At 38.3% G+C, this 14,858-nt stretch overlaps 1 protein-coding gene across 3 annotated transcripts in view; it reads right to left on the reverse strand.

Moving 5' to 3' along the window:
• The window catches only part of MAP2K5 (mitogen-activated protein kinase kinase 5), a 263,835-nt gene that overhangs the window by 229,639 nt on the left and 19,338 nt on the right, over window positions 1-14,858 (reverse strand). For all 3 annotated transcript variants that reach the window (XM_059915478.1, XM_059915477.1, XM_059915479.1), the window contains exon 3: window positions 13,720-13,787. In XM_059915478.1, coding sequence (XP_059771461.1) covers window positions 13,720-13,787 — 68 coding nt within the window. The remainder of the gene's footprint in view (window positions 1-13,719; window positions 13,788-14,858) is intronic.

Consider the following 14,858-nt stretch of genomic DNA (forward strand, 5'->3'; position numbering starts at 1 on the left):
AATTCTACATCATCTTTAGAATCACAAGTTAACAAGTCTAAGGCTCTTAGCCCTAAAAACAAAGTGAAAGTGTATTTTTGATGGCTATGGACTGATATAAGTATACCCTGCCTTCTGAGGACATTCAAACTGTATAGGAAACTGATCCTCTCCTTCTATAGATGTAAAAACGTATATACATAAAGCATAAACATGTGTGATACGCTCTCTGGAATACATACTAAGGCAAATGTCTTTCAGGAAACTATATTCCTTAAAATCACAGAAATATAGTGCTCGCCATTACTCAGGCAGTGATGACAAGTAAATGAAATATCAATCATGTAGGCTGTCAACCTTTTGGGACAGCAATAACTGTTAACAAGTAGTCTGGAAAAATTGTCCGAAAATGACTTGTCCTCAGCACACAAGTATTTGAGGTTTCATGGAAAATTAAGATGCCAGTGGCTATTTGGAACATTGCTCAGGTATTCTTTTTAATGGGAAATTTGCCGGTTATTGATCCACAGCATGTACCCTCTTGCTTCTGGAAGGCTGCAAGCAACTTTCCAATCAGTGGCTGTCAAAAAAATTACTGCCTTTTTATACTGATACAAGACAACAGCAGTGGTGGTGTTCTCCTATAGTTAATGCTTTTCTTTAATTAACTGCTATGTACAATAGGTTAGTAATTTCAGTTACTACTTTACCACAATCCTAGAAATCAAAACAAATAAAATATCCTTATACTTTATCTAACAAATTATTTACAGAGTTGTGTGAAACTGGTGCTTGGGGTCAAGTTTGAAAACAAATAACCTCAAATGTAAAGGGTCAGAACAGGTGCAAGGCATTTTTTTCCTACTATAAAACCTTGCATGCATGAAATTGACCTGTTTTCCAACTTTATTTATTTACCTCACAAAATATATAAATAAAAATGGTTTCCCTTTCATTTCAAATCAACTGGGAAACTATATATACTTTTATAATCATTGCAGGAATTTTTTAGCAATCTAAAAACATCTCTTTGTACAGTGATTAACACAGCCACGGTAATGATATTAAGTATGCCACTTGACAGTTTCTCCAAAGCAAGTAGTTATGATTTGTTTTTTGTTTTGTACAATTCTTCCAAATCCTAGGAACATTTTCTCCTGCTAAAATACTGGGTTTGATCTGTGTTCGTATTAACAGAGAATTTTGTGTTTCACACACCAAAGTAATTCACCATCAAGGACAAACTATAAAGGGTGGTAATTAAACCCATGGCATGGGCCCACTCTAGGCAACCGACCTCTCAGGAGCCGGCCTGGTGAGGGTCGGGGGGCCATCAAGGAGGCACTAGGCCTAGGAGCTCAGGCCACTACTCACAAGGCATTCCCTAAGGAACAAGAATAAAACGTGGGCCATGTGCAATACCTCCTGGCACAGAGCAGTCCTGATGAGCCACAAGGCCTGTGCTGCCCAGTGAGATGAGCAAGGCACTTAGAGGAGTTACAGGCTCAAACCCTGGGGTCTCAGTACTGGCCACTTCTAGCTGATGATCTCAGTGAAGAAACGCTCACCTCACCTCAGTTTACTCAGCTGTAAAATGAAGGTGGTATGCACCCACAGGATTATTGTGAAACTCACATGAGAAAACATGAGAACACTTAATAAGCTGCAAAGCAAGTTCTTTTTTAGATCTTCATTCTCTCTCAGGGTTTTATATATTCTCCCTTTAAGGGGATATTTCCAATTTTGCTCTAAATAGTGATAAAATAAGCAATAATGACAAAGACAAGACTTCCACTAGATAAAAAAACAAAATGAAAAGACAACCAACCAAACCAAAGAAAAATCTAAATCTTTTACGCCAATATACTTAATATGGCTTGGACAGAAAAGTAACAAAGTGACAATGATAACATTAATGGAGCCATAATTTGACGTTATCCAAAAAGCTTCTTTGCTTAATCTCTATAATCCTATCCTGGCTTTCATTGCCCCTAACACAAAGTCCTGCACATAGTAGGTGTTTGATAAATATTTACCGATTGAAATGGAGTCCAATCCCGATTCTGCCACTTATTAACCTGTATAGTCTTCAGGAAGTCATTTAACCTTATCACTGAACTTTAGTTTCCTCTGAATGAGAGTAAAGATACTTACTCTATCTTCTTACTGTGAAGCTCAAAATTAAACTGCAGCAATAGAATTAGTGAAGGCATTTGTAAACTGTAATGATTAGTAGTTGAGGAATTTAAAAGTGAACCTCCTAGTAGTGAAACAATATTAAGCACAGCACTTTCTGAGTAGAAGTGTTATGGAATTTAAAAACACAAAAATGGTTATGTATAAAAAGTACAAACTGAACACGTTTGCACTCGAACTGAACACATCAGCAGCAGTTATAAAACATGTTTTCTCTGGTATCCCTAGTAGAATCCATTACATGCAGTAATTGCAGCAATAATCAATAAGCTAACTGAGTAAAAGATTAATCAGTTTTGTGATTGCTAATGGAATCTCCAGTACCAGACTCAGATTAGTTTCAGAGTCCCTTTGAGATGTTCTTCAAAATCCTTACACAATTTTAATAAGGATGTGACAAAGTTTAGCATAGTTATCCAAATATCTAATTAATTTGAAAGAGAGGGCCAGATTCAACAAGGGGATAGCAAGTACAATTTTTGGCTTTGTTCTGTTTGCAAGTTTATCATACAGTGTTCCTATTTGTTATGAACCTAATTTTAATTCTAACAGCACAACTCAATCAATAATGACATTTTTTTCTTCATGGAAATCTGCCATATAAAAACTTGAATTCCAAAACAGCACAGTTTAACTTTACAAGGCACAAGTTCTCTACTGAAAGGAGAGAAAACAGTGAGAGAGAGATACACAGAAACAACTACCACTTATTGAATACCTACTGTGTGTTAGGCTCAACACTGAAACCGAGCCCCCCAAACCCCCTGCCAAGTTTATGATTAACGTCTCCATCCAAAATTTTATTCCCTTTCTTGTCCTGCCCCCATTCTCCTCAGGATTGAGGAGTATCAAAGAAAAGGAGGGATTGAAACCAAGCAGGACCCTTCGGGGCCCTCCTGGGTACAAAAGCCCCTCCACGTCCCCCGTTTCTTGTTTGTAGAAAAAGGCTTTAGTCTCCTAGGCTTCCCTGAGTTCCAAAGAGCAGACTCAAGCAGTTAACTATTAGGACAACAGAGTCACAGGCCTCCTAATGCCTCCTCAGGGCATACAGATAACAATCTGATGCATATCTTTGAGTTGTTCTATAGAAACTAAGACTCCCACCCAGGTGGAGGGAGGATGGGACTACATGCTGACCACAAGCACTAGACCCCAGAGTGGTTGGAACCAGAAGGTTGTGATTCCTTAAACATCACCCTGTTACCTCACCACCAACCAATCAGAAGAAGGTCCACGAGCTGATCAGCTTCCTATGACCCTTTCCCCTCACCCTGTCTTTAAAAACCCTTGCCTGAAAGCTATGGAGGAGTTCGGGTCTTTGGAGCATGAGCTGCCCATTCTCCTGGCTTGGCTCCCTGCAGATAAACCCTCACTGTGCTGCAAACGCTGTTGTCAGAGTTTGGCTCTCTGCACCTCAGGCACACGAGCCCTTGTTCAGTATCAATACTAGATATTTACATTTATTCATCTAGTTTCTCACAACCCTATCCTATTCTGGGAGTATCATCACCCCTGTTTCACAGATGTAGCGAACGGTTTATCAGTCAACCAAGAAAAACACTTCTTTCATTCTAGTACATGCACTCAGAACATAAAATGTATGTTCGCTATTTGAGAGTCAAAAGGTAAGTTATCTCCTATTTCTCGTACCTCAAAACCTTTAACTAAAGCAGGCTACTGGGTGGACTGCTGAGCTGGTGGAAAGCTTCTTCATTCATATCTTGTGTGGGTTAGGCCATGTCACCTGATCTTTCAGAGGCTGGGGAAGGCAGCATGGTGTGATGCAGGTAACTGTCTGGCTGGTGACTTCTCCCTCTTTCTTCAGCAACTCCCCCCGCCTGTCCACATTTTCCTCCTACCTCTCTTACCACTCTACTCAGCTTCCTGTAAGTGGTTCTCTCCCCATCCCTTCTTTAAATGCTCACGTTCCCCATGGTTTTTCATCAACCTTCTCTTTTTATTTTGTACTCTCCCGGAGTTAACTTCAGCCACTTCAAAGGTTTCAATTACCAGAGGAGTCACTGAGACTAATTAGGAGCTGATGAATCACAAACTTTTATTCCCAGCCCAGATTTCTCTCCTAAGATTCGGAACATACCCAACTGGTTGTCCAGAGGCCCCTCAAATTCAGTAGGTCCCTACCTCTCCCACCCCCACCTCATGCCCTAGGCCTGTCTTCCACCACATGGGTTCACTATCCAGATGAATGAGATCACCATGACCTAGCTTCCCAAACCAGTTATCTGGGAGTCGTCCAGACCATCTCTCTTTCCTTCTTCCCCACATCTCATCAATCACCAGTCATTAACTCTACATTTTCCCCAGTTCTCAAATCCTCAAGCTAGGGCCCTCCACGATCTAGCCCACCTGCCTTCCCAACCTCATCTCATACCCTCCCCCCACTGTCCACGCCACACTCATCATGGGTAGCTCCTCCTGAATGCACCAGGCATCCTTTCACCTGGGCCTTTAAACACTGCTTTCTCTGCTCAAACACCCTTCCCAGTCCCCTTGTCCTCACCTACTCCACCTAGACACCACTCTCTCCAGGAAGCCTTCTCTGTCCCCAGAGCTAGATCAGGTGCTCCTTTTTTGTGCTCACAGAACACCTAATGTTTAGGCATATGACAGCATTTATCACTGTGCCTGGTAATTCTGAGTCTTTCTCGTCCTCCCACACCAAACACTGTTTCCTTTTTTGTTAACTTCCCTGACTGGAGCATGAGCTCCTTGAAAAAGTGAACTATATGCTCACTGCACCTCCACCAACTAGCATAGGGCTTGGCCAGAGAGTTGCCATCCCATAAATACTTAATGTGTGAAAAACTGGCTGTATGAATAAGTGAGCAAATCAGTGAATGATCTCAGGTCCCAGCTCTACATAGCTGTATGACCTTGAGAAAGGAATACAATTTGTTTGTGCCTCAGTATTCTCGGCTGTAAAAATGAGAAAAATAGCTGCCTTGCTCACCTCATAAAGGTGTTAGGAAGATCAAAATCACAGAAGCTGGTATATGGAAACTTTTTAATAAAGTACTTGAAAAACATCTTAAAATAGGGCACAGGGCTGCGAATCTCCCACTTCCAAGCAATAGTACATAGAAGAAAAATGGCCATAACGATAGGGTGACACAGAAACCACTAAACAAGAACACTGAAATGTTTAGACCAAGTACAGAGGCAGAATTTAACTAATTGTTTATCAAGGCTGAGTCAGTATCTCCTCCCCTTCCCTCAATTACTACAGTACTATAAGTAATAAAATAAGTAAAAGGGTACTATAAGGAACATTGTCTGTTTCTCTTTCTGGAAGTTCATCAAGGGCATGGACCATGTCTTGTGCACTTTATTATCTCTTATGGAAGAGGTATTAACCTGGGGTCTATATGGGCCTGGGAGATCCTTGAAATTCCTGAACTTCTAGGTGAAATGTTGCACTGTGTGAATTTTCTGGGAAAAGAATAAACAACTTTCCTCACATTTTCAAAAAGCCCTGTGTCCCCAAAAATCTAAGAAACTACTGCCGTAGAATGCCTAGCACCATGCCTCACACATAATGGCTGCTCCACAAGGTTTAAGGGAAGGAGGCAAATAGGAATTAATACAGACGTGGTGACTAGGTACTCTCATTGGTTATACATTCTAACTTACTCAGTGGCAAGCCTTACGTATCAACTCACATCAAATCAGGCTTATTTATTATTCTTCTATACATTTATAACAGAAAGGTTTCTTAAATCTCTCCTTAGCATGCTTTCTAACAGACAACATAAACAGTACAGTATGAGGAATATACTTATAAAGAATGAGCATGCTGGCTTTTCCCTACTAATGATAAAACTTTCAAATTCTTGTTTTGTCAATATTGCAAGCATACCCCGTTATATGTAGCTCAGTCAGTAATTACAGCAATAATCAATAAACTAACCAACTATTTGCAGTCCATAGTTAACTTATTAGTTTTCCTAGTGAAGAACCCAACAATCTTAACTCTGTCAAATGGCTACAAATTCAATTACAACACTACTCAGATGTGCCATCAGTTATACCTCCTTTCAATTACTTCTCATACTTTACATTAAGAGGCATCCCCTCTGTGACGCTGGTCTCTTAAGAAGCACACAACTGAAGCTAATATGAAGCTAATCTATTTTGAATACCAAATTAATAACTATATTTACTTACCTGGCTTCAGGTCCTCCCACTCCTCGATAACTCATTGCCCCTGCCTTGAGGTGACTACAGCGTGTACATGCTCTTCCTTAATGACTCTAGACCAAGGGTCCACATATGGTCATGGATTGATTAGATGATGAGACAGAAAATCACAGTGAAAAGTCTTCCAGTGAAAAGGTCAGCAGGAAACAACTCTGAGGCCTCTTTATAGGTTAATGTTACTGTACTTATGTATTTACTAGTGATTTGAAAATGAAACAGACAGTGAGTTGGCCAAGTTTAATGATAACACTATTTGTTTTGGACAGTAAAACTGTAAAGGATGTTAGGGAGCTCCAGATGGTCTTAAAAGAATGGAGGTTTGGATAGCCAACAGCAGATGAAATTCAACTTGGCTAAGTTTAAGGTGACGTGCACTGGCAGAACGAGTTTAAATTTGTATTCAGCAATGGGTCCAAACCTTGCAGGATCCCCTCAGCTGAAGCTTTCACAGTCATCACCATCACCATGGTTAGCTTGAGGCACTGTCTACAGTGACCTTTCACCTGATTTCTAAGTTGTACCAATTCTGCCATACTTCCAAAGTAGGAGAAGTTTAAATAGCTTCAGGGAACCTACAACTTAAATAAAACAGGACCATCAGGTCATGTGGCCAGCAGGCCAAACGGAACATTCCCTTACAAATAAACTACTTTATTTGGCCAGTTCCAATAGTGTTCAATAAAGATCCAGCCTACTGCTCAAATGCTGTTAAAAAATAATTGAAAAGGTAGTGAGGAATGAGTAAAGAACATATATGTAACAGAGAAACATATATTAAGAGAGAAACAACTTGTTTTGAAATTTCCAATTACCTCAATTTACACCTTTTTGGACATATTATATTCCTAGGTTGATAATTTACCTGAATTCCTCTAACTTTACTGTATTATAGCAAATTTATATTCATCTTTCAGATATACGTAGAAAATACACCTCCTGTTTCCAGTAAAACTGGCCCTAAGAGAACAGGTTCATTAGGAGCTGCCAACAAGAGCCTAACACCTTGGTTATGCCCCACAAAAATCCTACTGCTAGAGGTCCATCATTCCCTCGCAGCCCATCTCTCTCCGGAAGAGAAGCCCCTACCATAGCCACCAAGGGGCTAACTGATGTCCTACATTTTTCTGCCCCCTCATGCCAGCTGCCTCAACATAGGACCCCAGAGGGATCAACCTGTAGTCCACACTGAGCCCTCCACAGAGACGGAGCTGAACTGGGAGCACAGCCATGTTAATGACAAAATACTGGTGGTTCAAAGCACCCAGAATGCCCTGATGCCACCTGGCTGAGGTCTGCTTGTGCTGTCTCTTCGTTTGCTTCCATGAGCTGCATAATAAACTGATGCAAATTTCAGTCTGCTTCTGCTTCTTGCTAGCACAGACGTCCCAAGATATTTCACAAGAGGGGCTAAATAAGGGGCTACTACATTCTTATCACTATTTCAAGGGCATCCATATGACCCAGACAACACAGAGAAGAGAGTTAAAATAATCTGCCTGAAAAAAAGTTTCATTCTTTGACTAGGATGAGAAAACAGAACATAAACTTTACTTACAGCTTAGAGCACATCACTATTTGAGTGAAAAAAAAAAAAACTGAATAATTTCCACAACTATTTATTTATTTCATTCAGTTTTCCTGTCTCACTCTTTTCACTGTTTCTCCACCCTGCCAGGAGAGTATCGAGTATTATCACTTGTTTAGATGGATCGTGTTGAATTAGGGGACTAATCACTCACTGAAGACCGAGATGACTATACCAAATACAAAGTTAAGTTCAAAGTAGGACCTACTTAAAATGGAGCATGTTTAAAAGCACCATGTGGAAAATGAGCTTCGAATCTCTGCTCTTTAAAGAAAACTTCCTAATAGTAAAGGCTCTGAGGCTATTAAATATTCAGCAACTAAGTGGGCAACAAATTCTGTGGTAAAATTCAGCCTTGTAGGAAGGACAAAATCTTGAAAACTTCAAAAGCCCACAGAGTATTTGTTTGCATTCCTTTTCAAACTCAGGTACACTAACATTCTAGTAAATAGCATTATTTTTTGCTACCAGGAAAACAGTAGTATTTGCAAAGCTTCTTCGGCAGGATCTCAATAAATGCCAAAACAAAAACATCACTTAAAACCACCAGGAGGGAAGACTGGACGTCCAAGACCTAGGTCTGTGTCCAAGTCTTCCCACTCATTAGCAATGTGACCGCAAACTGAATCTGAGCTCGTTGGGCCTCAGATTCCTTATCTGTAAAATGAGACAGTTGGACAAGACCTCTAATGTTCCCTTCCAACTCTCCTTGAGCAACTATGATTTTTGAGGCAGTCTCCAAGTTATGCATGCTAGGATAAAGCCAATCATATCCCAATTTACAAGGTGCTACAGAGGTCAAAAAGTATTTTCCCTCATGGTACCCAACATCTAACAAGGTACACTACCGTCAAGTATACCAAAGGGAATACTTACACTCCAATAAAACACAAGGTCCCTGCCATAATGGGAGGCATTACAGTTAAACTCATCCCATGCTCTTCCGGCAATGTGGAGAAACGGTATAAAGAGAGAGAACCGGCAAAATGAAGAAACTTATTCTTATTAATACTGTGCTCTACTCATATAAGCCTCTCAGTATTGAGAGAACTAGGTGTAATAAATCCTTTACTAGCCACAGGATTTAGCAAAAACAAATAGGAATCCATTTACAAAAGCAAGATGTACTGCTGAGTTTCTTGATGAAAGGTCACCTAAAAGCAGAGGTTAACATAAAAATAACCTCCTCCTATAACTGGGTCTCAGTGATAAATAAAGCTTATGATGAATCAATAAATAAGGCCCAGCACTGTTGTGCTTGATGCTATAAGGAAATGAGGCCAGCACTACCATACAACAATTACAAAAAGATGGAAGGAGAAAAGCAGTATACTATCTTCAGTCTTTCTGGAAAATGAGAGAAGACAAGAACAACAAAAAAATTTAAACTACTTTAAGGGAATATTTAACAGAGTCCTTTAAATAATTAGCAATGATCAGGTATTTAGTTTTCAGAATATGTAGGTTGGCTGTATTTTTTTCCTAGTAAAGCATTTCAAATTCTAATTAAAAAAATACTTTATGGAGAAATTAAAAAGATACAATAGCGTCAGAGGACAAGCCATGATCCCAGAAGTAGAATATTCTAACAACATAACTTACAAGAAACTACGCTATAAAAACAGATTGTTGATTAACACAAACTCATAACAAAATGCAGAGAGCGATCACAGTGGTGCTGTAATAACACTTGGCTGCTGAATTCTCTCAATACATTAAATATCTCCTTGGAGACCAAATTACTTTACATTTTCTTAAAAGACAATTTATTATAGCTTTGTTTTCTTCTCATTATCTCTTAAAAATATATCTAATGAAGAAAAGAATACAACTTCTAAATAACTTACATAAAATGGTACTAATGTGTGACAACAGACTGGTTTACTATGTTGGTTATTATTTAACAGCACACAACAACCTATTGTCATGACAAATCCTTACCACAATGAGACATTCCATGTGTCACATGTATCAAAATCCACTGTATGCCATTATTATGGCACACATAAAATTAACAGCCTAAGGCTGCTAGCAATTTAAATAATTGATAAGTTTTCAATTAAAAAGGCAACATTTTCAGGTCTAATACAAAAATCTATTTAAATTACTGATAAAAACTTACGCTTCTGTTGGCCCAAAGCCAGAAAATGCTTACATCCAAGGGGAAAAAAAAAAGTAATTCTGCAAGTGTCAACTCAGACACTGTAGTTTTTTTAAAAGAATGTTTAAAGGATTTATGGTAAAAGTATGCCTAGTTTTGCTTTCCCCATATGGTTTTTAAAGAAATACTAAGGTGACTACAAATTTATTGAATTCCACATGAAACATAGCTTTTTTTTTTTTTTTAACAGTAAATACATGGTCATCTGTCAGTATCTTCCCTATCCCACCACCCAAATCCTGGAATCAAAAGTTTTCAGAGCCAAACTGAACCTAAAAAATAAAGGCCAATGCAGGTTTTTAATAATAGTTTGGCAACTGAGGACTAATAACCAAAATCTATTGTGAGGTTAAGCCCAAATTGTTCTCTTTATGGCAAAACTGTAACCCAAAGGAATTTCAACCAGAAGAACCAAGAGAGATCAAAATGACAGCCAATCAATCTTGTTTGTGCTTTCTGAGACAGAGATTCCCTTACTCTTTACTTTTTAACTGTTTATTCAGAGCCTGACTCTACATAAACAAAGCGTATGTGATGGTAGGGGCTGCCTCAAGAGATAAGAGGAAAAGGAAATCCATTTAGGTTTTAAATAACTTAAAACTTATTATCTCTCTCAGGGATATTTTCATTTTCACTTTAAAATAATTTGATCCAACATTCACAATTAGGAGAGTGGAGCTCTACCTTGGGGCCTCAGGTTCTCATCTATAAATATTAAGTGAATTCATGAGAAAACTCAGACTTGACCATCTAGACCCCATTCTATGGACCACTGCCAATGCATAGAAAAAAGTTTTCACCAGCCATAGCAAATTAACAAAAATAAGAAAAATGTAGTGAGTTTTACATAAAACTAAATTTATTCACTTTAATGATCATCTTTACTTTTGAGATTAGGTACTGCCCACTGTTTTAATTCTTAAATGACTACCACTATTTTTCCCTAATAAAATAATGGTTAACGGTAGATAATTTTTATTAGTTTATTTTATTAATGTTTTTATTTGGCAAAATTAAAGTTACCACGCCTACGTCTGTCCCTCAATCTAAAAGTGAAAAATTGATTATTTCATGAAATCCAAATACTTAGGGATCAATAAGCTAGATGAGCTCCCTTCAAACTAAAAGTCGCTCAAGAAATCTCAGGGACTTTTAAGTTTAAGGACAATTACAGAACTTGTACTACAACACAAAAATAAACACTGCATTTGAGAAAATAAGCGCAAGTCATAAGGAATATTTGGTATAGATATCTCAACTAAGGTATTATATAAATACAAATCATTCAGAATGTAATAATGGTGATGACATATGTTAAAAAAGAGACAACCGGCCCAAAATGGAGTCGCCTGTGCTAAGCCCAAGTCACCAAACTAAGACTTAAAGTACCTAACCTAATTACAGTTTCAGCCTCTCCCAGGAACATAATCTTAACCACTCAGTCTGGGATTTCCTGGTCAGCATTAGCCACATAATCCACCTGATAGACCCTGCTGTCCCCCAAAGGAAGGTGACCTTGCCTGAAACAATCAGCTCTTAGCTAAAATAACTTCCTTGCCCTGCCTCCTGCCTATAGAAGTCTTTAGAGTGTCTTTGTGTCTGCTGGATGGGATAGGCCAATCAGATCTTTAAAATTTACTCAGATGAATTTCGCTTTTTAACACACAAAAAGATCCCAGTACAAATGTGCAGGAAGGTGGATGGGAGAGAAACAGTATAAAACAGTGAAGGAGCATGGGCCTTGCACAAGGAGAAGCTGAACTTATATTCCATATTCACATTCATACTAGCTATAAGACCTTTAGCATGTCTCTTAACCATAGCTTCCTCATCTGAAAGATAGGGATGATAATATCTACTTTACAGAGTGATTATTAAAACCAAAGAAAATTAAACACCTTAAGCATCTAGTGTATAGTGGCCACTTAGAAATGGAAATGATTATTACTATCACTGTGATCACATGCAGTAACATTTCTCAAAGAGCACCATTTGTTAGATCTTCCCAAAAGTACATTTTTGAAAATACACCTTTGTGTGTGGTTATGTCAGAGACATAATGAAAGTACACTGATGTCAGTAATGTACTCTCTGCAGTGGATGTATGTGAAAAAACTAGAACCCGTGTGTATGTATGTGTGTTTTCTAAAAATAAGCATGTCACATTCTCAGGAGAGTTAGCCAATCTATTATTACTAGTGCTAGACCTTTCAGCAGACAATCCTACTCTGCCTTTCAAGGTACTGATGAGCCCTGCTCTAAATTCTCAGGGCACAAAGACTCTCAAATAAGTTAATGAGAAGTCAATGGGAAATTGACTTTTCCTACTCTGTGCTCGTCTGAATGCAACGCTCTGTTAATCATGCCATCCTTCTTGTTCTCTTTCCTCCTACCCTAAATTAAAACTATTGGCGGAAACCCATACAGATATTTCACAGTTTTCATTACGACGAAAAAATATCCTGGTTAAAGCTGAGGTCTATCAAAAACCTACAACCTAACCATTGGCTGAGATTAGAGTCTCACTGAAAAGCAAGGGCCCTGATTCCATCATTTCCACCATAATACCACTTTGCATTTGTATAGAACTTTTAACTTTTCAAAGGGCTTTCACATCTATTATCCCATTTGGTCATCACAATGACCCTGTGCAGTAGAAAGGACAAGTATTATTATCCACAATTGACAGATGAGGCAACTACAGCACAGAAAGGTTAAGTGTTTTGCCTAAGGCCAGGAAGCCAGAGGAGTGCAGCGGTCTCCTTACTTCCAGTCCAATGCTCTTTTCACCAGACCACTAGAGAAGGTTTCGTACACAGACTGCAAACTCAGAAAAAATAAAATAAAATGAATAAGAGAAAATAAAATAAAAATAAGAGAAAAGAACAAATCAGGGCTCAGGGAAGCTATGTCTCTTCATTGTCATTGAATTATTCAAGCTTAGTATTAAAGTTTTATTAGAAATGTATCCTTTTTTCCTGTTTATCTACTTCTGTCCTGAGACAAATGTTAATGCAAATTTTCACTGAAATTTGAAACACAAAAGAAAAGTCATTTCGGGATATATTCAAATCACTTAGATTCAGTAAGTAACCCTGTAGTTCATTTTGGGGTGGGGTGGTTAGTGCATAAAATAACTGAGAGTACATCTTAAATCATGTATCCATATTAAGCCTGCAGCTACATTATAACTATAGTCTGTTTGTAAGGGTGAAAGAGATCTCCAGTTGAAAGTAGATTTTGAAAAATTTTTTAGAGCCCAGGGGTTCATTTTTAATGAGCCGTTACTTTAAGTACTGCATAAAAAATACAGGAAATTGATAGTCCATTTAGTCTGCACCATACCTAATGCAAAAGTCATTAAGATGCATTATTCTTAATGTTCATGATATGATCAGTAAGTGTCTTTTGAAAAGAATGCCCTTAACTTTCACGTAAGGAAATCTTTAAAAATCTTATATATTATATAGAAAAATGTTATAGCAACTGTGATTTACTTTTATATCTTCACTATGCCAAGAAACAGCATCCTCAATTACATTAACATTTTAAAAATAGTCCTCATTTGTAATATACTTACATATGACAGCATTGCCTTCATTTCTTCATCACTTCTCACTGTAATTCGATCACCATCTTCATCTTCATCTGTTTAAAAAGCAATATAATACAAGTGATAAGATTTGCATTTTTTAATGTACAAAAACCATGTTATCTGGGAACATAATACAACTGGTTTGTACACTTGATATCCAAATTCTCAACACCATATTTTGTGGATGTTAAGGTTACTGGTTCGTGGTTTTGTTTTTCTGTTTAGAATACAACCAGAATCTCAATAAAGAACTAAAAGTTTTAGGAACAGCTGAAAATTAAAATATTGCTCGTGTCATTCAAGACATGTACCTAAGTTAAAGTAAATATAGGGACTTCCCTGGCGGTCCAGTGGTTAAGACTCCATGCTTCCACTGCAGGGGGCAAAGGTTCAATCCCTGGTAGGGAGAGTAAAATCCACCATGCTGCGCGTGTGGCCAAATAAATAAATAAATAGCAATTTAAAAAATAAAGTCAATATAACTGGAGTATGACTGAACAGGTTTGGTTTGGAGAACTTTAAAATCCGAAGAAAGGCCAGTTTTATTTAACTATTAGTACTTTTTCCTTTCCCACACGGCACCCCATCCCTCTTTTCTCCATTCTTCCTCTCTCCCAAGCAATCTGTCATAATAGTACAATAAAAATGGCTGACATTTACTGAACACTACTGTACGCAAGGCACTGTGATTTATGCTCCATACCCCCTTAAAAGCCTCACAATGATTCTATGATGTGGACAATATGACTTGATTACTATCATTCCCTTTTTACAGAACTGAGAGCCTAGTATAAGGTTAACTTGCAAAGCAACTCTAATAAAGTTCTCCTCATAACCCACTTGATCTTGTAGCTCTCTTTCTATTTCTGAACTGTTTCAATTGTACTGGGTACTCTCTGACCACAGTAAGCTTCAAATGGTGGTTCGTGCTATTGTTGAATAATTTAATGGTCTTAAAACTAGAGGATACAGACTTCCCTGGTGGTGCAGTGGTTAAGAATCCGCCTGCCAATGCAGGGGTCACGGGTTCAATCCCTGGTCCGGGAAGATCCCACATGCCGTGGAGCAACTAAGCCCGTGCGCCACAACTACTGAGCCTGCGCTCTAGAGCCCGTGAGCCACAA

Source organism: Balaenoptera ricei, chromosome 2, assembly GCF_028023285.1.
Source record: "Balaenoptera ricei isolate mBalRic1 chromosome 2, mBalRic1.hap2, whole genome shotgun sequence".
NCBI lineage: Eukaryota > Metazoa > Chordata > Mammalia > Artiodactyla > Balaenopteridae > Balaenoptera > Balaenoptera ricei.